At 48.6% G+C, this 22972-nt stretch overlaps 2 protein-coding genes across 6 annotated transcripts in view; one reads left to right on the top strand and one right to left on the bottom strand.

Annotated features, from left to right (window-relative positions):
• ULK4 (unc-51 like kinase 4) overlaps positions 1-17710 on the top strand; it is a 559443-nt gene extending 541733 nt beyond the window's left edge. For all 4 annotated transcript variants that reach the window (XR_010842631.1, XR_010842632.1, XM_059075830.2 and 1 more), the window contains 2 exons: positions 14633-14718; positions 17533-17710. Coding sequence is in view for 2 of the 4 variants with exons in the window: in XM_059075830.2 (XP_058931813.1) it covers positions 14633-14718; positions 17533-17596 (150 nt within the window). In the remaining 2 variants the exon portion in view is untranslated. The remainder of the gene's footprint in view (positions 1-14632; positions 14719-17532) is intronic.
• A 3386-nt stretch (positions 17711-21096) lies between these two features.
• Positions 21097-22972, bottom strand: part of CTNNB1 (catenin beta 1) — a 43273-nt gene continuing 41397 nt past the window's right edge. The window contains exon 16 of one of the 2 annotated variants that reach the window (XM_059075859.2): positions 21097-22957. The gene's annotated coding sequence lies outside the window, so the exon portion shown is untranslated. The remainder of the gene's footprint in view (positions 22958-22972) is intronic. The other variant, XM_059075860.2, reaches the window with a different exon arrangement.

The following is a 22972-nucleotide window of genomic DNA, read 5'->3' as shown; positions in this document are numbered from 1 at the left end:
CTCCGAGACCTCGCTTCAGTTCATTTTAACCGAGGCCAATTGGACACTTGGCCGGGAAGTTGTTTGCTGCACAGACCAACTCTGCTTGGCTCTGTGCGGTCCGTCAGGTTCGCCCAGAGCGGGGAATGTTTGGGTCAGCAGACTTCTCCTGGGAGTTTTCCACCACCCGCCCCCATCACTCACATACACACACGTAGTTCCCTGTCATCACCCAGCTGTGCAGAATGGATGCTTTGGGGGGTCAGCTGACAGCTGACCTGTCTCTCTGAGGTGAAACTCCAGGAACTTCACCAGGCCCCTTCCCCCTTGTGGGACCAGCCTTTCTCAAAGGTCCTCACAAAGATGTCCCTCCAGTGGTGGTCTGGCCTGTGGGAGGGGAGGCCGAGATCTCAAAGGAGCTGCTCATTTTCTAAAAGTGGTCATCAGTAAAATATTTCCAAATGGAGTATTTGATCAAGTCCCTCAACAAACGTAACAGCCACCAGGGGAATTTTCAGCAGTCAGTGTCTGGCCTAAATTTGGACTAATTGATGCCTGATGGTTTTAATTATATCAACCAAATGTGCTTTAATTTTCCTTCCCATTTCATTTCCCTCCCAGTGTTATCAGTACGAGGAAATTTCAGCAGCCCCTAATGTTTCCTTAGAGAGTCCCAGAGGATAAGGTAACGTTTGGAGGACAGTGCAAGACAGCAGAGGAAGTAAGTAGACTCTTAGCTCTGCCCGACCCTGTCTGCCTTGTTCTGATGGGTGTCGAGGATGCTGCCGAGGTGACGGAGTCCCTCAGAAAGCAGGCTGTTCCCTGCGGCCACACTTTTGCTGACCGTGGCTGCCTGTGCCTGCAGATCTGCCCACCAGCCCTGAGCGGCCCCTCACTTGCCTTCCTGGTTGGAGGCCAGGCTGAGCGTTCTGGTCCGGTCTCCAGGCCTGGCTGCCTTGAACTTCAGTCCCCGAGACCCTCTGTCCGAACTTACAGATCCCAACTCGATGCCTCTGGAGTCCTTTGTCATGGCGGCCCTGAGGGCCTGTGGCGACCAGGTACTACACCCAACCCCAAGGCTCCTTTTAGACTTGTGAATTCAGTCGATTCACGACAGCCAAGGGGTTCCTGCTCAGCGCAACGTGTGACTATAAGCAGAAATTACAGCCAGCCACGGCCAACTGACCTTTGCCCCCATCTGTGACATGTGTTTCAGGAGGAGGTTGAAGACTTCGCTCCTTTAGGTGACGGTTTCACCGTGTGTTTCAAAAGTGGTCACTTACAAAAAATAAAACACTCGTTTACTAAGTCTGTTTACAAGCTTGCTGATAATGGTCAGTAATTTATCCCCCTCCCCCCCGAGAATTAATATGTAATCCGTGTTACCCATTTTCAGATCTAAGCTCTCCATGCCTGCCTTTTCCTCCTCCTCGGAAAAGTCCTTGAATTGCTTTATTTCTGATAGAAATCTCCAGGGCTCTGTTTCCATAGCATAAAGTCTAGGATGCAGACTCTCCTCTCGTTCCCCCCAGAAGGGTCTGTTCAGGTGCTTTGCCTGCGAGGAAAGGTCCATGCTTGGCCCGTCAGCACCCTGACCCCGGCGGTCACCCACGCCTCACCTCTGCTGACGTGCAGGCTCTGCCGTCCAGGATGAAGGGCCCGGCAGCATCTCGTCTTTGCTTAGTCAAAGGCTCAGTGGAAGGGAGGGTGCTGGCCGGTGAGTCCTTGGGTGTGGTTCGCTGGACCCTGCCGCCTCCCCCTGGGCCCTGCCGCCTCCCCCTGGGCCGGTTCTGCAGCCCCTCCTCACTGGCTCCCTGCTTCCAGCGGGTCCCTACTTCTGCCGCCTCCAGGTCCCCACCAGGGTCCTTCCTCCCTTAGGACCCGCGTGACAGCTGCTCTTGACCCTCCGCAGAATACGGGTCCCCAGTCTCTTCTCGTGGCTGGTTCTTTCTCACCGTCGCATCCTCACGCGTCGTCTCCTCGGGGAGACTGTCCTGGCCATGCGGCCGCCCACCGCACTTTCTCCTCTCCCCTCTCCCCTGCTTGATTCTTCCTGATGCCCACTGCTGTCTCAAATTATCCTGTTTACTCTTTTTTTAATTGAAGTATGGTTGATTTGCAACATTTCAGGTGTACAGCAGAGTGATTCAGTTATATATACACACATATGTATATGCTTTTTCAGATTCTTTTCCATTATAGGTTATTACAAGATCTTGAATATAGTTCCCTGTGCTATACAGTAGATCCTTGTTGTTTATCTGTTATATATAATAGTGGTTCTCTCTCTGTTAAACCCAAATTCCCAACGTATCCCTCCCTGCCCTTTCCCCTTTGGTAACCAAGTTTGTTGTTGTCTGTGAATCTCTTTCTGTTTTGTAAATGAGTTCATTGTATCAATTTTTAGATTCCACCTGTAAGTGACATCATATGTATGCTATTTGTAGTTCTCTGACTTCTTTCCCTTAGTATGACCATCTCCGGTTCCATCCATGTTGCTATGAAAGGCATTATTTCATTCTTTTTTATGGCTGAGTAATATTCCATTGTATCTACCTAGACGACATCTTCTTTATCCATTCATCAGTCGATGGACATTTAGGTTGTTTCCATGTCTTGGCTGTTGTGAATAGTGCTGCCAAGAACATTGGGGTGCGTGTATCTTTTTGAATTAGAGTTTTCGTCTTTTCTGGTTATATGCTCAGGAGTGGAATTGCTGGATCATATGGTGACTCTGTTTTTAGTTTTTTAAGGATATTCTGTTTACATTTAACTGTGTTTCTCACAGTGGAAGCTCTGCCTTGACACCCATCCTACACTATATCCCCAGAATCTAACGAAAGAGGGCTTGGCATATAGCAGGTGATCAAGACACCCTGTCTTCTTCTTCTTCTTTTTTTTTTTTGGCCACACCGTGCTGTTTGTGGGATCTTAGTTCCCCGATCAGGGATCGAAACTTCGCCCTTGGCAGTGAAAGCGCAGAGGTCCTAACCACTGGATCGCCAGGGGATTCCCAACACCCTGTCTTCTTTTTTTTTTTTCCTGCGGTATGCGGGCCTCTCACTGCTGTGGCCTCTCCCGTTGCGGAGCACAGGCTCCGGACGCGCAGGCCCAGCGGCCATGGCTCACGGGCTCAGTTGCTCCGCGGCATGTGGGATCTTCCCGGACCAGGGCACAAACCCGTGTCCCCTGCATCGGCAGGCGGACTCTCAACCACTGCGCCACCAGGGAAGCCCCACCCTGTCTTCTTGACCACAGAATCATGCTAACCAAGATTTGTCAGAGCCTTTACTGCTGCAGAAAGAGCCTCCATGTGTATTCAGCTTGTGTCGGACTGTGATTTCTTCTCTGCCCGCCTCTCACTAGCCTGAGGGCCTTGGGGAGCGAGGATGATAACACTGGAGACCTCAAACTGAGCATGTCCCCATCGTCATTTCACATAATCGCAGTCACGTTCCACACATTGCTTTTATATTTTCTGCTCTTTACCTAACACTACAGGGTGTGCATTTTCCTGATTGTTCTTATTTATGATGCTGGATCACAGCAGCGTGGTTTAGTGGCCGACAGTATCCTCACTAGGTGGAGTGAGGAACTGGGGAAAGAAGGAAACTGGGGGGACCTATTAAGCCTTGTTGACCTGATATCACTCACTTGCCCCCGCCCCTTTCCCCACCATCCAATAGAAAGTTCAGAAAAAGGACTGGAAGCAGGCACTGAATAAGCCACTTCTGCCATCTACTTCTCCACCTCAAAGCCCCGCGATTAACACACACACACTACCCACACCATAAATTCAAGGACTGCATTGTCAAATAGACCCCTCATTATGGCCCCATAGAGCATTCCTAAGGATCAGCTGAGATTTGTTTGGGTCAAGGTCACATAATATCTTAATATCTCCTCACATAGTTCCTCACTTCTTACGACCCTAGTTCTCACGCTTACCAAATCACAGGACAGTTACTATCTTGGGTGTTCTCTCTTGTGAGGAACTGATTCCAGCCACATTCCGTGGTTGACATCCTAGCGCCACTGACTGGGAAGCCTGTTCTCTCGTGTTTGCCTTTCTAAGCACTTGGATCAGGTCCTCTGGGGAAAACGGTGCGGCCTGATCCTGTGTTTCCCCAGAACTTTCTTTGGGCCAACTTACAGTTTATTCTTATATCCACAAGAGGTCCACAATCCTATTTCTTTGCCAATTAAAACTGCTTTTTCCTCACTTATTTTGGACCTGGCTGTTGTAGTTAGTTGGATCAGGTCTAAAAGATTTCCCAAACCAGCTGTATTTATATTCAACATTTTAAACTTACTGGATTGAATGGCCAGAAACTGATGTAATTATGAACAGTTTCTAAGCATTAAGGGCGTTTTTACTGCCCCGAAGAGAGCTGAAGAGAGCTTCATTTAGCTGGCCTAAAATGAAGAGGGTAGATATGGATCATTTTCTTCTAGAAAGCAACCGTGTCTTATGGGGTGAAAAAAGGAAAACATTCAAATCCTCAGCATGTCGTTTCCATGGGCTCTGGATTTAGCAGGTTCCCACAGGTACAGACGGGAGTTTGGAGAGGAGAACTGAGGTGTCGGGCCAGGCTGGGGAGCGTACAGACCCCAGGAGGAGAGGAAGGAAAGGTCAACGGAAAGAAGAAAATCCTTCCACACTGGTGTGTTCTCACTAAGGTCAGCTCGCCCATACGGTAACTATTTGCCCACCATCTGTCCTCCTTTGCTTGCCGCTTTTTGAAATCTGGAAATATCAGGTGAGAGGGGAGTGCTCCCCAGTTTGACCCCGGCTCTAGAGGCTGCGGTCTTAAACACGGCAGGGCAAGCCATGCCTTCGGGGACCTGGGCTCCTGGAAGCTGGGGCTGCTGGCTCCCCCCTGGGCCAGAATGGCAGCCTCCTCCTTACTCGTGGAAGGTGTCAGCTTCCCCCTTCCCCGGTGGCCACTGGCTGTCTCTGTGGCGCTGCTTCTGCAGCCAGACCCTTATGGGGGCGGCAAAGGGGGCAGCAGGGCAACTGGGGCAGGGAGGGCGGTGGAGCGAGTTGGCCAGATGTGGGTCTCCATGCCAGCCTCACCCCATCGCTAATGTGAAGTCATAGAAGACCTCCCTCATAGGGTTATTGTGAAGAGAACAGGAGATAGTGGTCCACAAACTGTAAGTTCACGTCCCTTCACCAGCGGAGAGATGCAGAAAAGCCTTCTGGCCGCCAGGCACTAAGGGAAACTGCCAAGCGCGTGGTGGTCTGCACATCAGGGTGTGTTTACCGGAAGTACATATGATCCATGGACTCCTTCAGTCAAGACCTGGAACCCCTGATGCTGTCTAGGAGAGAGATTGTGTGGTCCCTGCTCCCACTGGAAATGACGGGGATCAAGAACAGCCACAGTGAGGGGAGCAAAGGGTGCCAGATGATTTACCGGGGTGGCAGGGGGCACCGAGCAGCGCGGTTGGTAAGCCTCTATCACCGGCATGTAGGCAGTGGAGCCTGAAGTGAAACACCGTGTCATCGGTCACTCGGTCATTGATTGTTATTAATCAGCCAGTCGGCCAACAGCTGAGCAGTGTGCTTAGCAGACGTGAGGATGGAACGGACTCCCTGGAAGGGTACGTGGATCTTGAAGGTGGGGAGACTGGGTCTTAGCTCAGTTCCACTGCCTGCTGGCCAGGTGACCTTGGGCAAGTCACGTGAGCCCTGCTGGCTTCCGTTTCCTCTGCTGTAAAGTGAGCATAGGAATACTTCTTTTTCATGGTTGTCAGAAAGAAGATAACATATTTGAAAGCACTTAACTCTGTTCCTGCACATAATGGGTTCTGAGAAATGTTGATTTCCTTTCTTGAACCACATTCCAAGCTCTTTTTGCTCTAAGGCCTGCTGACTCAATTAGTTTTATAGACAAAGGTGAATCACGACAGTTTTTACCTGAAACCTAGGTTTTCTTAGCTCCGCCTATGCGTGTTGCATCCCCCCACCCTCTCCCCTCCCCGTTCTCCTTGAATGCTTAGCATGGAAACTCATGGGTGCTCTTGAACAAGAGGAGCTCAGCTATTTTCTTCTTCTTCAGCCTTCTTCAACTTGAGGAATCACTGCATCCGGATGCCACCATCTCCCCGGGCCTCTGTGCTGCCAGGGTCTCCCCGTGAGTTACAGCTACGCTGTGCCCCATGCAGCGCGTGGAAGAACGCCTCCATAGCGGTCCACCTGGATGCAAAGATGGTGCTGCTTCTGGCCCGATACCACCCAGCTTCAATGTGATGTCTCGGTCTCCCTGCAGAGAACCTGAGTTCACAGGATCTGGGCCAAACCCGGGTGACTAAGGCTTTGGAACTGGGCCTGCCTCATCCACAAGCCCACACCTCTGCCTTCGAGATGCCCCAGTGTAGGTTCCCCCTGGACCTCCTCACTCCTTGGCGATCAGCAGATCTACTGACAGGCATTCTTAGGGATGCCTCTAGATTTCCTTCAGATCATCCAGCCGATTACTAGCCTGGGTCAGAAGGGGCCTCACTTGCTTTTGTTGAGGAATATAACATTTCCAAATGGACTCCCGGGAAGGCACAGATGCCATGAGGCAGCCAGAAGCCGTGCATTCCACCCCAGATGCATTCAGCAACTCATGGAAGATGCACACGGGCCTGGATGCAGAGCAGCTTGTATTCATACAGTCTTGCTTTAACTGTGGATGTGAAAGGCAGCTCAAGAAATTTCTGGAGACACCCAGAGTGAGCACCAGGTGGAAAGCGGTGAGGGACTGCCAGATTCCATCACGCCGACCAGAGGTTCTTCCCAGATTCCAGCCTGGCATCAGAAGGCAAGGGGAGAGCGTGTCTCGATATGCAAGGGGTAGAAATGGCTTTGAAGTAACATAAAAACCTTAACTGAAGAGAAGACAAAGTATATGTTCCGAGAACAAAATAAAAGGGCTCGATGGATAGGTTTATTTTTGAAATTGAAACTCTCTGAAGTAGAGTTGTCATAGTTACCTGCTTGTTTTTACTTGTATTTATGAGATCTGAAGACCACGGAATTAAACTAATCCTCCCGTGTGTGAAGTGTCTGTAACAACAAGCGCCGGGGGGCACCTGGGCCACACTTGCTCTCGTCGGCTTCGTCTGCTGGGTTTTTTCTGGTCTGTCCTTGTTGCCCGGGCCTGTCTAGAGGAACTCACGATTAGAAAACTAAGGTTAACCTGGCGTCGTCGTGCCACACACAATTCAGGATCAGGGAAGAGACAGACACACGTATTATTACACACGTAACAGAGGCCAGCGGCCTGCCTGTGCCTGCCTCACTCACGGCTACGGAGCTCCACACCTTGAAACCAGAGACGCTGGCAGCGGAGCTTTTATGAGCTGCAAGAGGACGATGCTGTGAGTCAGATTCATGAGCGTAAACTCACAATGTATCACGATGATACAAAGTAGAGTACATTCTGACTTAACGCGTTTTTAAGGCCTTTGCTGAGGAATGTTGGCACCAGGCCTGGCTTTGTCCCCCGGTGGCCACTGTGCCCCGGGAGACCTAGTCTCCCCTCAGCTCCCCCGGGCACGCTGGGGAGGCTGCCAACTTCAGGCTCCTGCCGTTACCGAGGGCCTGAGATGGCTTCTTTTGCTAGTTTGCATTTGGGAAGCTGAAATCCGGAAAGGAGCCAACCCAAACTCTGTCCCGGAGGGTGGGTGTGTTTAAAAAAAAAAAAAAGCCACTACCTTACAATTTGTGAGCCTGGTGGGAACATGAGGGATGATTCTGCAGGACACCAGCCTCTCCTTTCAGTGTTTTGGTTACACAGTGATTCCTGAATGCTCATTGACACAACCCACGTTCAAGCGACTGTAGCAGAAGGTTGAATAAAGTAGCATATACCCAAAGTCTATCATCTGCTTTTTCATATACCCTCAATTACACAGAGATGGAGGAATTGTCTTTCCAAGTTGATCTTAATTCTAAGCTCATCTCAACCTTTTTATCATGGTTCCCTTAAAGATCCCAATGTTTTGAATGGATACCTGTCTACCAGGTGAACTGCATGTATTTAGTATAATTCATGTTTCCATTTTGATTGACTTTAGCCATCCAGCTACCAGTCAGATGTCTTAGGAGCAGGAAAAATGTGAGGCAGGCAATGGCTTCGTTTGCAGGAAATGGACACCTGCCATTTGATGTTTCGAAATCATAAAAGCTACTCATGGACTCTTGGAGGTCCAGGAACCTCTGCTATAGAACATTATTGCAAAATAAAATTCTTTCCTTGTCCTGGCTAATGGAACTGACTTCGAATGAAAATATTAACTACAGGAGGAAGGTACTGTGTTGACACTCTTCGCGAGTGTCCTCTTGCATTATTTATTTTCTTAGAGAGTAGGCACTGCAGCGCTTGCTCTTGACTACTGTCATCAGAGCCATGAGAAACTCTCCAACAGTTGCTCAGCCGTGAATTCAGTATCTCAGTGGACGAGTGTCACTTTCCCTCCTGCCTCATGAAGGATGGGTCTCAGTGTGCCCAGAACGTTCTCTGCTTAGGTAGCTCAGAAGAGGAGGAGATGGGGTGACTTTTGAGCAGACCCACAATTTGCTGCTTAACAAAGTTTAAGTACTGAGAAAATAGAAGGCCACACTGTCTGATAAATACACTGGGATGTTTCTAAAAGAAGGTTGGTACCCATCATAATTTATAACCTTTGGCGGCCAAAGGGGAGACCAGACTCTGGGAGAAAGGAGTAACTCGTTCCAAAGGATTATTTCAAAGACATTTAAAATCCTAATATTACAAGCTTGACTAATGATAGGAAATTGGTGTCAGAGGGCAAAATAATTTAGCAAGGCAACTTAAAAGTCTTATCTTTTCAAAAATTATCCAGACTTATCTTTACTGATATCTCATTAAAAATGCAGTCAGACCTATATATACCAAGTAAGGCGTGAAGGCTTTCCTAGCTGCTTTTCCATTTCCCTGTTGAAGGACGTCTCTGGTTCCTTTTTCTTTTTAGTGATTTTTGAATAAAGCTACTACAGACTTTTGCACACAGGTTTTCGTGTGGACATAAGTTTTCATTTCTCTTGGGCAGATACCTAAGAGTACAATTGCTGAGCTGTATGGTAAAACTACGTTCAATTCTATAAGGAATTGCCAAACTGTCTTCCACTGTGGCTGTACCATTTTGCATTCCCATAGCAATGAATGAGAGAGTTTCTGTTACTCTGCTTCCTGGCTGGCATTTGTTATTGTCAGTTTTATGAATTTTAGGCATTCCAATAGGTATGTAGTGGTATTACATTGTAGTTTCAATTTGTGTTTCCCTAGTGACAAATGATACTGAGTATCATTTCATGTCCTTGCTTGCCATCTATAATACCTTCTTTGATGAAGTGTCTATTCAGATTTTCTGCCCATTTAAAAAATTGGGTTATTTGTTCTCTTGCTGAATTTTAAGTTCTTTATATGTTCTGGAGAAAAGACCTTTATCAGATATGTGATTTGCAAATATTTTCTCCTAGTCTGTGCTTTGTCTTATTCTCTTATCAATCTTCTACAAAGAGCAAAGGCTTTTAAAAATTTTTTATTTATTTATAATTTTATAAATTGAAATATAGTTGATTTACAATAATGTTGGTTTCAGATGTACAGCAAAGTGATTCAGTTATACATATATATGTATATATCTATATTTTTTATTCTTTTCCATTATAGTTTATTGCATGATATTGAATATAGTTCCCTGTGCTATACAGTAAATCCTTGTTGTTTATCTATTTTATATATAGTAGTGTGTATCTGTTAATCCCAAATTCCCAATTTACCGCCGCCCCCCCACTTTCCCTTTGGTAGCCATAGTTTGTTTTCTGTCTGTGAGTCTGTTTCTGTTTTTAAAATAAGTTCATTTGTACTATTTTTTAGACTCCACATGTAAGTGATATCATATATTTGTCTTTCTCTGACTTACTTCACTTAGTATGATAATCTCTAGGTCCATCCATGCTGCAAATGGCAAAATTTCATTCTTTTTATGGCTGAGTAATATTCCATCATGCCTATATAAAGAGCAAAGGTTTTAACATTGATAAAGTCCCATTTGTCCATTTTTTTCTTTCAGAGATTGTGCTTTTGTGTTGTATCTGAAAACTCATGAACAAACCCAAGGTCTCATATCTTTTCTCCTATATTTTCTTCCAGAAGTTGTATAATTTCACATTTTGCATTCAGATCCATGATCCATTTTGAATGATTTTTTTTTTTTTTTTTTTTTTTTTTTGGCCACATCTCACGGCTTATGGGAGTTTTAGTTCCCAGACCAGGGATCGAACCCAGGCCCTCGGCAGTGAGAGCGTGGACTCCTAACCACTGGACCGCCCAGGAATTCCCTTGAATGATGTTTTATTTGAGGTATTAAGATATGTTCCTAGGGTCATGTTTTTGCATATGGATGTCCATTTGTTCTCGCATCATTTGTTCAATAATGTTCCCCCATTCAGTTACCTTTGCATGCTTGTCAAAACTTTGATATTATTTGGGTGGGTCTGCAAAAAATCCTGCTGGGGTTTTGAAAGAAACTGCATTAAACCTATATTTTGGGAAAATTAATATCTTTACTATATTGAGTCATCTAATTCATGAACACATTATATCCATTTTTTTAGTTTTTTAAAAATTTTATCAGAGTTTTATAATTTTTAACATATAGATCCTGACATATTTTGTTAGATTTATATCTTTGAAATTTGTCAGAACTTGCTTTATGACCCAGTGTGTGGTATATGTTGAAAACTTTCCATGTACATTTGAAAAGAACATATATATTCTGCACTTGTTAGATGAATTTTTCTATATACGTCAATTAGGTCAGGTTTGTTAATCTTGTTGTGTAAAATGTCCATATCTCTTCTGATTTTCGTATGCATGTTACTGGGAGAGATTGAAGAATATCCCACCATAGTTATGGATTTGTGTAACTCCCACTTTGGTTCTGTCATTTTTGTTTTACAGATTTTGAGGTTGTTATTAGGTACATTTAGAATTTAGACTTGATATAGCTTCCTGGTCAGTTGATCTTTTTATAAATACGATATGTCTCTCTTTACTCCTAGTTCTAATTATTGGCTTAAAGTTGACTTTGTCTGATATTAGCTATACCAGCTTCCTTTGGTTACAATTTGTGCGGCCTCTCTTTTTTCATTCTTTAAACTTCAGTTGCTCTGTGCCCTTATATTTAAGGTATGTTTGTAAGCGTCATGTAGTTGTGTTTTATTTTGGTTATATCTAATCTAAAAATGTTAGTTAGTCTTTTATTTGTAGTACTTGGTAAATTTACATTGAATGTAGATATTGATATATTTGGGCCTACATTTACCACGTTACTCTTGATTTCTGCTCTGGTTTTTCCTTCCCTCTTTGGGTTTGGGTTTGTTTTGCTCTTCTTCTAGTTTCTTAACATGAAAGCTTGGATTATGGATTTGAGACGTTTCTTTTTTAATGTGTAAGTATTGTACTATAAATTTCTCTTTAAGCACTACTTTAGCTGCACCCCACAGACTGATATATTGTATTGACATTTTCATGCAGCTCAGAATAATTTCTAATTTTCCTTGGGATGTCCTCTTTGATCCTTGGATTATTTCAGTGTGTTGTTTAATTTCCAAGTGATTGGAGATATTTTTGGTATCTTTGTTATTTATTTCTAGTTTAATTCCATTATGATCAGAGCATATAATTTATATGATTTCAGTTCTCTTAAATTAGTGAATATGTTTTATTACCCAGAATATTGTATACATTGGTGAATGTTCCTGGATTCTTGGGGAAAAATGTAAATTCTGCTGTTGATGGGCTTTAGTGCTCTACGAATATCAGTGAGATCCAGTTGGATGATGGTGTTGTTCAACTCTTCCATATCCTTGCTGATTTCTGGTCTGCTCGTCCTATCTATTGCTATAAGAGTTATTTGAAGTCTCCAACTACAGTTGTGGATTTGTCTGTTTTTCCTTTCAGTTGTATCAGTTTTTATGTATTTTAAATTTTTATTGTTAGATGCATATGTATTTATTGTTTTATCTTCTTAGTGAGAGAACCCTTTTATCAAGATGTTATGTCTTGGGCTTCCCTGGTGGCACAGTGGTTGGGAGTCCGCCTGCCGATGCAGGGGACACGGGTTTGTGCCCCGGTCCGGGAAGATCCCACATGCCGCGGAGCGGCTGGGCCCGTGGGCCATGGCCGCTGAGCCTGCACGTCCGGAGCAGATGTTATGTCTTTACTTATCCCTGATAATTTTCTTTGTTCTAAAGTCTCCTTTGCCTGATATTAATACAGCCACTCTAGCTTTCTGTTGATTCCTGTTTGTATGGTGTATCTTTTTTTAACCTTTTATTACACCCAACACAGGTTGAAGGTGAGCCTAGAAGTTCATAAATAATTTTATGGGGTTGCTTTCTTGAGCTCTTCCCTGTTATCTCCCCAGTACTTTCTGGCTCCCTGGGTCTCCCATTTTCTGTCTGGCCACAAACTGCTTAACTTCCACAATTGTCATGTCGGGGCCAAACATTGTGAGAACAGAGAGAGAGAGAGAGAGAGGAGTTTGGGCTGATGGCTCCTGTTGCTGCCACCACAGAATTGCCTGGGGCCTGGGGCAAAAGAGAACTGAGGAAAAGGAAAGGGGGTTTCATCTACTCTCTCTGAGCTTTTGGAAGTTTCCTTTCCCATTCCTCAAGCCTGGCTTCTCCTGGGGCTCTCTCGTGTGCCCCACTTCTGGGGTTTGGGTGTGTTGAGTTCAAGGTGGTCTGTACTGGAGGGAAAGAGGTGATGGCGCTTTGGTTTCAGTGTCCTTCTGCCAGTGTTGTTTACTTTTCAGTGTTCTGAAAGGGCTGCGCTGTGCATTCTGTTCAGGTTTTATATGGAAAGGGTGGCATGTGTTTTCTCTGTCTTTCCCAGAACTAGAACCTCTGATTGATATTATTTAAAATTTTTATTTTCTAATTAACTCATATTGATAGAACAACAGTTGATGTTGCTAGTAAGAGTTCAGGTAAGTGGTCAAATCACATAGTTTTCAATTAATTCTCTTGGCTTTGTTTACGCTTGCATTTATGTCAGCTGCACACGGTGCTCTTCTCGTCTCTCCCTTTGATCACATAGTTTCCACCGTATTCTTCTGTTTGCACCTTCCAACTAGCCTCGTGAGTGAATGTAGTCTTGTTATCTCTTTGCAACTTGGAGCACAGCCTCTTACACACGATCCCACGGTAGGGCTGGTCCAGGGCAGTGAGTCTGGATACAGCCCAACTGAGCTGTATGAGGCAGAGTTTTGAGAAAAATTAGATGGGAATCCTCGCTGAAGACCCTTTCAGAGTAAGTTTGTGCTTGCTTCAGACATAATTGAACTACAGCAGCCTTCTGAACTCATCAAGTGGGGTGTAATTTCGGAACAAATTTACACACAGCTCTTTTAAGATGCAAATCTTTGCAGAAATTACACCTGATGCAGTTGAGCCGGCAGCTGGGGTGTGGCACACTCAGGAAGCGGGGAAGGGTCTCAGTGGAGGTGCAAATTCATTCACGTGCAATTCAGAGGCCACGTTAAGGTCTAACTACCCCTGTGACCTTCCTATCACCATGAGTGATTGATTAAGAAATATTCAGCCTCTCCCTGAGAACTACAGAGATGATAATCTAGCCCTGGTTGCTATGATCAAGTGGAAAGACAGAAAATGGTGGGGACAACCGAGGCCAGCCTGCTTCCAGCCTCGTGTGGGGTTAGGGTCAAGCTCCCTGTGTACTGCCGTAGTGGTCCCTTAATCTCACTAAGCTTCAGTCACCTCATCTATAAAACACACTACATGCTCACCTTGCAAGGTGAGGCTACTGAAAGGGATAAGTGAGAAAAGGTACAGGAAACTGCAGAGCCTTCTGAAATGTGAAGTTCCATACAAGTGTTTATTAGAAAATATGTATTAAATATCAGAGATAAAAATAGGACATGAAAGGTGAATTAAGAGAAACAGTCTAATAGCAGAATCAAGGTTCACTCCTGAAGTCTTCTCTGCCTCGTAGGGCATGGACTCGTTTTACGGAAGGGCTGAATTAGGAGGTCTCCAGGAGCCTGGGCTGGGTCAGCACCTATCCGAGTCCCTTCCAGCCCCGAGAGTTTATGATTCTGCCTCTGGTGCCCAAGTGTCCCGCCTCTGTGTCTCCCGGGACGGTGGCTGTTGGCAGGGGCACACTTCCCAGGGTGCGCGGGTGTGTGTGTGACCGGTTTGATTCCTGGTGCCTCTTTCTTCTCCCAGGCTCCTGAGATCACGGGGCCCAGCATCATCCATAAGAAAGAGGTTGTGTCGGGCTTGGGACGCATGGGCCCACTGGGTCCCGGAACCGACAGCTAGAAAGTTCGTTCACCCATGATTTGCTTTAACTGAAATGTTCAGGCTTCCGGAACACAGACCCTCCTGAGGGACCGACGGGAGGCAGCCCATCCTGCCCTGGCACATCTCCAGCTGCAACGGACTCCTTCCTGCTCACCCCCAAGGGTTGCCTCCATGGTCAGCAGCGCACCGGGGCTCCGGGCTCCCTGCCCAATAGCACTGGTGGCCTGAGACTCAGGGTGCCCGTCCAACGGATCATGGGTCAGGGATGGGCCAGCCGACCGCTTTCCTCTCCCTCCCTTGCAGATCACCTCCAATGAGAAGCACCTGGAGAGCCTCAAGAATTCGGGCAGCCTCCTGCGGGCTCTGGAGTGGCTGGCCCCGGCTGGGGGGTAAGTAGGCCCAGGAGGGCTGGGAGGAGCTACACAGAGCGTACCTGGGCTCAGCAAATAGCCTGGCGTTCCTTTTCTCCTCTCTTCTTCCCTCCCCCAGCCCCCGTTTCCCCCACACACCAGGGACCGTCACCTTCCCGCCTGACACTGCCCACTGAGATCCCTCCCCTCCCAGTGTGGTAACGGGAGGGAGGAAAGAAGAGCGTCCTGGCCCTGCAGCGCGGGGAGGCCGTATTCCCATCTACAGGGAGTAGAGATGGGGACGGGAGCGGACTATGACCAGGTGGGAGACCTGATGAACCTCATGAGAAAAGCAGTACCCGTTTGTGCACACGTGCCCCCCGCAGCGGCCTGGCCAGAGGCACCATTACCACCACCTTGCAGAGGGTCTGGAGGCCCACTCTACAGCCCCGGCTGCCTTCAGAGGGAAAACTTGAACCTACAGAACAGACTGTTTGACGTTGAGAAGCTGAGGTTAGGTCAGCCTCCCAGTCCTCAGCTTCACAGTCAGTACGTCTAGAGCATCCTAGAAGTGAGGTGCCGAGACCAGGACAGCCCTGTCACCCGGAACATGCTGCACCCTGCGGAGGGAGGAACCGGCCTCTCTGCCAGCCCCCTGGTGACGCTGATGCCGGTGTAGTGAGGGCGCTGGGAGGGTTCCTTGCCGCACACACCCCTGCACTCCCTGGAGAGGCGGTTCTGGGGGGTAGGGTGGCGGTAGGGCTGACGAGTCATTTAAAATGTTAGTGCCACGTGACCAGAGAAAAATGGCATGGGAATAAAGAGAGAACTGCCCCCAGGTATCCACCCTTCAGGCAGCCGGTGTGCTGTGTAATGGCTCACTGCATGTGACGGTGCCAGGGCCTGGCAGGTGGGCTCTGGGGGCGGTTCAGGGGCTTCATTAAATAACTCGGTGAGTGCCTTGTCCCCAGAGCTGAGGGAGGCGGCCGGAGGACGTGGTGGCCCCTGAGCTGCAGCTGCTCTCCCTGCCCTGGGGAGGAGGCCCCACCTGCTAAGGGGTACCTGGCCTTCGCTGGGCGTGCGGGACGCACGGTGCATGGCATTCCTGGTAGTTTGTTTTCAGAACCACAAGGTTCTATGGAATCTACTTCCTGGTGTTTGGGGTTTTGTATTAGTTGGAGAAGAATACGCGGTTGAGGTATTGCTGGGAAGGTGAGTGTGCGGAGAAGGCTCAGCTGCAACCAGCCTTGTTGCTAATCCTGGATTGGGTGGGGAGGGCACAGCGCCTCCCTGCCTACCCCACCCCCTTTCCTCTGTAGCTTAAGCCAAAGATGGCAGTTCTTACCCGTGGTTACTGTGAGCTGAGGGGAAGGACGGGCTGACTCTGATGGGAGGGGCCCCCGCTCACCCCGCTGGCCCCTGTGGTGTAAGGCACGGACACCGGCTCCCCAGGCTGGGCCACAGGCCTTCCGCTAGACTGGTTTGTGAGGAGCAGGTGATGACCATACCTGGGGACCCCGGCCTTGCGCAGACAGCTGAGATGAGGCCCCTGTGAGCAGATGTGTGCTGGCAGAGGGTGGGAGAGCCACCGGGAGGCATGGGCTTGAGTGGGGAGCTGCTGAGAGCCCTTCCTCTCCGCGGCCTGCCTCTGTGGGACTCCCCCGCCCCCCCAGCTGGGTCCGAGGCCGGCACATCTTCACGCTGTACCAGTTTGGGAGCGCGAGACCCAAATTCGGACCAAACGTGAAAACGGGACTCCCTGAGGCTGGTGGCCTCTTCCGTACCCACACGTATCACTCCAGCGACTAACACGTCTACAGCAGGCAGATCTCGTACTGGTCGACAGGCTGCTGCTTTGAAATTGTCCTGTTTGTGCTTTGTTCGGATGGCCCCACCAGAAAAGGGTTTTCTCATGTTGACCAAGAGTGACTGGATGGCAGCGTTCTCAGTTCTGATGGGGCCCTGCCAGGTGGGTGTGTCCTCCTTGCCGGTCACTGGCCCCCAAGGGCTGCTCTGGCAGGCGGAGTGGGCAGCACGGCTCCACCAGAGTAGCCTGGTCTCAGCCGGGAGCAGGCCAAGTTCAAGTGCATTCCCTCAGCCCTCAAAGGGGCCTTTGATGCACAGAGCAGGGATGCATGGCACCATCTCCGACCACAGTCCTGTCCCCCTGCGACCCACCTCTTTTATGCAGCCCCCTGGCATTTGGCAACAGCTGTATTTCTGTGTAGTGAAGGGTGTGCTGTCAGCTAATCTTCTACTTCGAGGCACACTGCTAGGCGCCATTCTTTTCTTTGGTAACAGTTGTTAAGGCACAGGTTTAAATGTGTCTCAGACAATTTGCTCCAATAACAAAGTTTCCATCTGAAGCTCTTAATTGCACATCCACACCTATGAGAATAAGAAACCCAAAGCTCCTGGCTGACTGGCCAGGAAGGGGCAGCATGGAGCAGGGAGTGTCAGCAGCCGGGATCTTTGTGCTGGACGGCACAAGTCAGCCACAGGCAGGCGCCGGGCAGGCTCACTGTGCGCCCTCGGGCCGGCAGGCTCTGGCTGCCGTCCACCTGACTTGCCCTCACAGCTCGGCATCGGTGCACCTTGCCAAAGTGGGGTCAGACGTCGAGGGGGTGGCAGGGCCAGTGCTGAGCCCCTGTGGGACTGTGGGCTTCGGGGTCCTCACCTCACGGCCCTGGAGCCTGCGAACGCTCTTTCTGCTTCTCAAGACGATGCTAGGGGCAGCTCTGGGAAGCAGCTGGTCCATCAGGTACCCGGGTGCGAGAGAGGCCAGCCCCTTTGGAAGACAGAGCATTTTACCCTGGGGATGCCTACACGTCTCTACTTTGGTTTTTCTCACAGTTCGTCGGCCAACAGCGCAGTGGCTTCCTTGGCCCTGGAGATCCTCCAAGCTGCTGGACACTAGGCGAGAAGGCATTTAGCACGAGCCCACTCGGCGGCACCCACCCTCAGCTACACGCATTCACCACATGGCACCTACAGCTCTACCTGGATCTAATAAAGTCAGCTGAACCCAGAACCTCTGGCTGAGATGATCTAACTCCAGACCCTAGAAAACCTACTCAGAATGGACCTCCTCGGTGCATGTGGGATACATCTGGGAACCCCAGGTTTGCTAGCTGTTCTCAGAATGCTCTTTCCCTCTGTGTGGGCCAGGTAGGCCTCTGCTAAAGCCTGCACTGCCTGTGCTAGTCTAGGCCTGCCAGCGTCTGTAAGCATCTTTCTTCTCTGGAGAAGATTTAACAGGCAGGACCAGGCAGGAATGCTCTCCCAGCTACAGCTCCAGAGCAAGCCTTTGGAAGTTATAGTCTCTTGTCTTCCTCCCACTTTTACCTGCTTGGCTTTTCTTCATTTCAGGGATGAAGTGATTCCAAGAATCTTGGGGAGAACTGGGCAAGACCGCACTAACAGGAACAGGTGGTTAAAACTTTTACCTAAAGGAATGCAAAACACCCAAGGAACGCTGGCTTCCTTGAAGATCTGCTCATCTAGATGGGATGATGGCATCAAGGTAGACTCACACCCCCAGCTTCTACCAGTGACCCCCGCCCCTTATCCTGGAAGCCTTTCCAGCTTCTTCCTCACACATATGCCCTTAGTGCCCCCTGTGTAAGAGTCAGGCCTGTGAAAATACTGGGTGGACACTGCGGAAGGGGGCTGGGACGGTTGTACTGAGGGAGGGAGGGGTGGACCCTGGGCAGCTTAAACCAGCTGAGCAAGTTGAGAGAACATTTCTTGGCCTCCTCTCTGGGTCCTCCGTTTCCCCACCTGCAGAATTAAAGGGCTAGACTAGATCAGTAGCTGCAGTGCTCTGGGCTGCTTAGAGAGGGGATCTGCCCCTTGACACACACTGCCTGAGCCCAGATGGGCTTCTGTCCCAGGCAGCAGCCCCTATGCGGGGGGAACGGGCGGGGGACGCAGAAGCGGGAGGCACACAGGCGGCCCCACACCTACTGCCTCACGGGAAGCTGGGCACACTGTCACCAACAGGCCCACTTTGCCGCGGTGATCTGGGTAGCGTGCCAGCTTCCGTTTGGCTCTGTAACGAACACAGCAGCTCCGTGCCCCCCTCTATCAAAGGCGTGGATGTCACTTACCTTATTTAAACCTCACCACCTGCCAAGCAGACCTTCTTATCTCCATTTCATAGATGAGAAAACTGAGGCTCAGAGGAGCCAGTCCACTTGCCCAAGGCCCCACTGCTGGGTTGAACTCGGGACTCGGACTCCACAGCCTGTGTGTCCGCCAGTGGGATGTCCAGAGTCGAGCCGAGTAGCGGGGGTGTAAGAGGGAACCCCACCCAGGAGCAGGCAGTGTCCTTTGCTCTCATAGCCTCCTAACTGCCCACAGGAAGTCCTGCTGGGCATCGTGCCCATCACCAGGCTGTGCGCCCAGGTGGCCCTGGCCTGGCTGGATTTGCCTGTATTACTGGGGTGGGGGAAGCTGATGGAGCAGCTGGAGGCCGGGCCTTCAGCTCCTGTTGTTTTGCCTCTTTGGTCCAGGGAACAGGCACAGTTCTCCCTGTTTTCCCAGGAAATCTGTTCTCTCTCCTTTCATTCAGCTCTTAGGGGAACCACCCTGGAGTTCTGGACCTAGAGTCCCCCAGAAGGTATTTATTTCAGAGCAATTGAATTCTTATTTCTCTACCCTTTTGAGTTGAGCAGGGAGGTGTCTTTGCTGCTTAAGGTGAAACGGGGAAAGTTTTAACATTCCAGGACCACGTTAAGTGGGCCATGCCTGGCCCTGAGTCCCACAGCCTTGCCTCTTTGAGGAGAGATGTATTTGAATAAGGCAAGGGGCAAGGAGGAGACAGTCCCAAGCAGGGCTAGTGCCCCACCAAGCGTGCTCAGCCCAGGGTGACAGGCGCTAAAGCTAGCCCACGCCAAGTTTTGCACCCTGGCGTGAGGCTATGTCCTCCCGGAGTTAGGGGATCCTTTTTGTCCTTCTCACAAAGGTGCTTTATGGAAAGCAGCAGCCCCAATCCTAATGAGCTGAGGTAGGGGACATGAGCAGTCTGGCTGAGTAGACAAGAGGGAGGCCAAGGGCAGTGCCCTTCCCTGCCCCACATGAGAGGCCCATACCCTTTTGTGGCTTCCCCGGCTCCAGTTCTGAGAGGACCTGGGCCCCAGCCACCCATCAGAGCTCTCAGGATTCTCGCAGTGACCGGAGGCCCAGACCCAGGTAACTACCGGCCCTCCCCTTCCCACCACCTCCAAGCTTTAGCTGTTTGCTAATTGGCTACAGTCCGTCGGCTGAGCCCCCCAGGGATGAATGGCATCACTGAAGTTGCAGGGTGAGGGGGCAAAGGAGGCAGAAGCATGCCTTGCATGGAGCGGACCAGCAAGTGGCTGCACCAGGCTGCCTTCTTTCCCTAACAGCAGGCCCAAAGCTTTGAGACCTTGCCTCAACTTACAGCCTGAGAGTAGGTGCCCAGTGAGCTGTCCCTCTGTGAAGATCTATCTGGGGTGACTGGCCTGGAGGGTATCCTGAGAGGAACTGACAGTCATCTGGCAGCTAAGCAAGTGGCTCTGTAGGACGCAGCAACAGGATTTACTGACCGACGGTTCTTTGGGCTTGTCTAGCTCTTCATGTTTCCCACATTATCATGAGGTTTCCCCTATTACCTCATGAGGTTCTGAGGTCAATCCTGTGAATGCAGGGCAGCTCTTAGCCCTGTGGGACAGCTCAGAAGTGGAGGCTCTGGTGGCTAAGGCTTTTGTCCATGGTGAGTGATAGCAAGAGGACCTGGGTCTCTCCTGCCTCCACTTGAAGCAAAATGCCCTTTATTCTCCCTCCTCCAACAGGAAAATATGCAGAAATAAATCTCTCTTACGCGGGGGCTGAGGTAGGAGCCTCAGGAGGGAACTGGTAGGGAAGGGGGCAGCAAGAAGCTACAAAAGCCCAAAGAGGCTTGGTCCCTGGGGAGACCTGTCTGGAGTGGGGTGGGGACAAGACTCACTGAGTTTCAGGAGGCTTTGGCCCCAACAGCCTCAAGCTTCCAGGAGGCCGAGGGAGGGAAGTGGCAAGAAGCACCAGCCTTGGCCCAGAATAAGGACCAGGCGGTGTGGAGTCTTGATGTGGCCTGGAAGAAGGCTGGCCTTTTACACCTGGCCTCTGGCCTCTGAGAGGCTTGATGCTGAGGTGGCAGAGGAGGCCAGTCACCTCCCTCTAGATTACTCATGAGGTGGGGAGGTGAACTGGACACCACACAGGACGTTGGTGAATAAGAAAAAGGAAGCACTACCTTGTCAGCCCCCCGCCCACATGCATTATTTTTTAATTGCATCTGATGGGTGTTCACTCAAGCAAGGCAAGGCAGTTAGATTCTCACCTAGTAGAACAAAACAACTGCAGTGGAGCAGTTTACAAACTGCTCTCTGCTGGTTTACAAACCATACGGCACGATTCGGATCTTCTGTTTTTATTACACTAATCAAGACATATTTATCTCAAGATCTTTCACTGTCAAGGATTCCAATAACCAGATCAAAGCCTCATGTCTAGAACACCTCATCCAACATGGAAAAGCTTCATTTTTCAGCTCATTGGTGGTCACTGCAATGGGATCAAATGTCCTATGCACCTCCATCCCCAGGTAACCACTATTCTGTTTTTTTGTGGTAATCTAATAATTTTCCTGCTTTTTAGTTTTACTATCTCTGGATGATTTCCTTAAAACAGTTTGCCTTTCTTTCTGCACCAGTGCAGTCCTATGGCATGCATTTGTGACTTGCTTTTGTTCAGTATCATATTTGAGATATACCCATACTATTGTGTTGAAGCTGTAGTCTTTTACTGCATTGCGGCCATTCTCTTGCAAATTATTGGACACATGGGCTTCCAGTGAGGACTTTTGATATTTTGTTGATCATGGATTTTTTCCTGCATTAATTTCAGTTTTATCCAAATGGCTACCTAACTGTTCTACACTTTTACTACAAAGTCCCTCTTTTTCACACTGACCTCCAATGCTACCTTTAAAGTGTCTACTGTCTTCATCTTTTTCTGTTCCCTTAGTGTATACTTCTACACACGTGCCAATAACAGTGTAAACTTAACTACCTCTAGCTTTACAGTTAGGCCTTGACAGTTGATAGAACAAGTCCTCCTATCATCTTATTCTTCACAAGTGTCTTTGCCATTCTTGGCTCTTCGTCCTTCTAAGTACATTGCAGAACTACCTTGCTGAATCAATCAGATTAACCTTCATATAAAGTTTTTACATGGAACTTCAAAACTATAATGATTTTAGGCAAGGCTCTGAAATGTTTTCTGGTTTAAAAAAAAAAAAACAAACAAAAACACCCTGCTGCGCTTCTTTATGTTAAAAGCTGAACTCACTAAAGATCTTCACTCTAACCAATAGCTCTAGCTTACTAATAGTTCATGCAATGCTGCCTTGGTTCTTTGTGTCATGCACTGGAGGCACAACTACCCCCTCACTAGGTACACAAATGTTTCCTCTCCAATCCCAATTACATCTTAGACCACAGGGAAGAATTCATAAAGCTTTCTCAAAGGGTCCTCATCCAACAAAAAGGTACTGAATACATGTTTTTAAATACACAGTAAATCACAAACAGCCCTCCCTAAGCACAAAACACTTCCATGCTTTTTAAAGCCCAAAACACAAGTTCTAACAAACAGGTCTGCCGACTCTGCCCTCAGGGATGGATGAACTAATAAGCTTGTCAGACCTACCACCAGGATGACAGGCTCACCTGGCAGACAGCATGGAAGAAGGCCCATTCTAGTTCTCTCTGATTATGTTCAGATAAACATCGGCAGGTAAACCATCTTAACTATCAGTTCAAAGTGGAGTTGAAGGAATTCCCCGCTCCAAATGAGTCACACTTCTGTGAAGGTGCTTGAAGTCCAAATCCAGGTGAGTAATTCTTCATTATTACCTTAAAGGAATGAAACCATGTGATGGAGTCTGGGGTTGGGGGGGTGCCTATTGGGCAACACAGAACAAAACTGAAAGCCAAAGAACTAGATGCCTTTGGTCACGTGGGCAGGATTATACACATGGCTGCAGCCAGGATGAAGGAGTCTTGGCCATAGGCTCTAAGCCCAGAGTCCTTCAGTTGGAGACGATGGACTCCCCTCTTCTTACACAAGCTCAGAATCAACGTTCAAGGCTGAAACACTTTTGGTGCAATTTAACCCAGAGCCAAGTGCTAAAGAAGCTTGGCAAACAAACAATTCCGTCTACTAGCAGTAAGGCTCTTTCCATCATTACAACTTAAGTTTATTCAACTTCATCCTGAGGAAGACACAT

The sequence above is a fragment of the Kogia breviceps genome, chromosome 10 (assembly GCF_026419965.1).
Source record: "Kogia breviceps isolate mKogBre1 chromosome 10, mKogBre1 haplotype 1, whole genome shotgun sequence".
Taxonomy (NCBI): Eukaryota; Metazoa; Chordata; class Mammalia; order Artiodactyla; family Physeteridae; genus Kogia; species Kogia breviceps.
The sequence above is the reverse complement of the archived record's forward strand: the minus strand, read 5'-3'. Positions and strand labels throughout refer to the sequence as shown.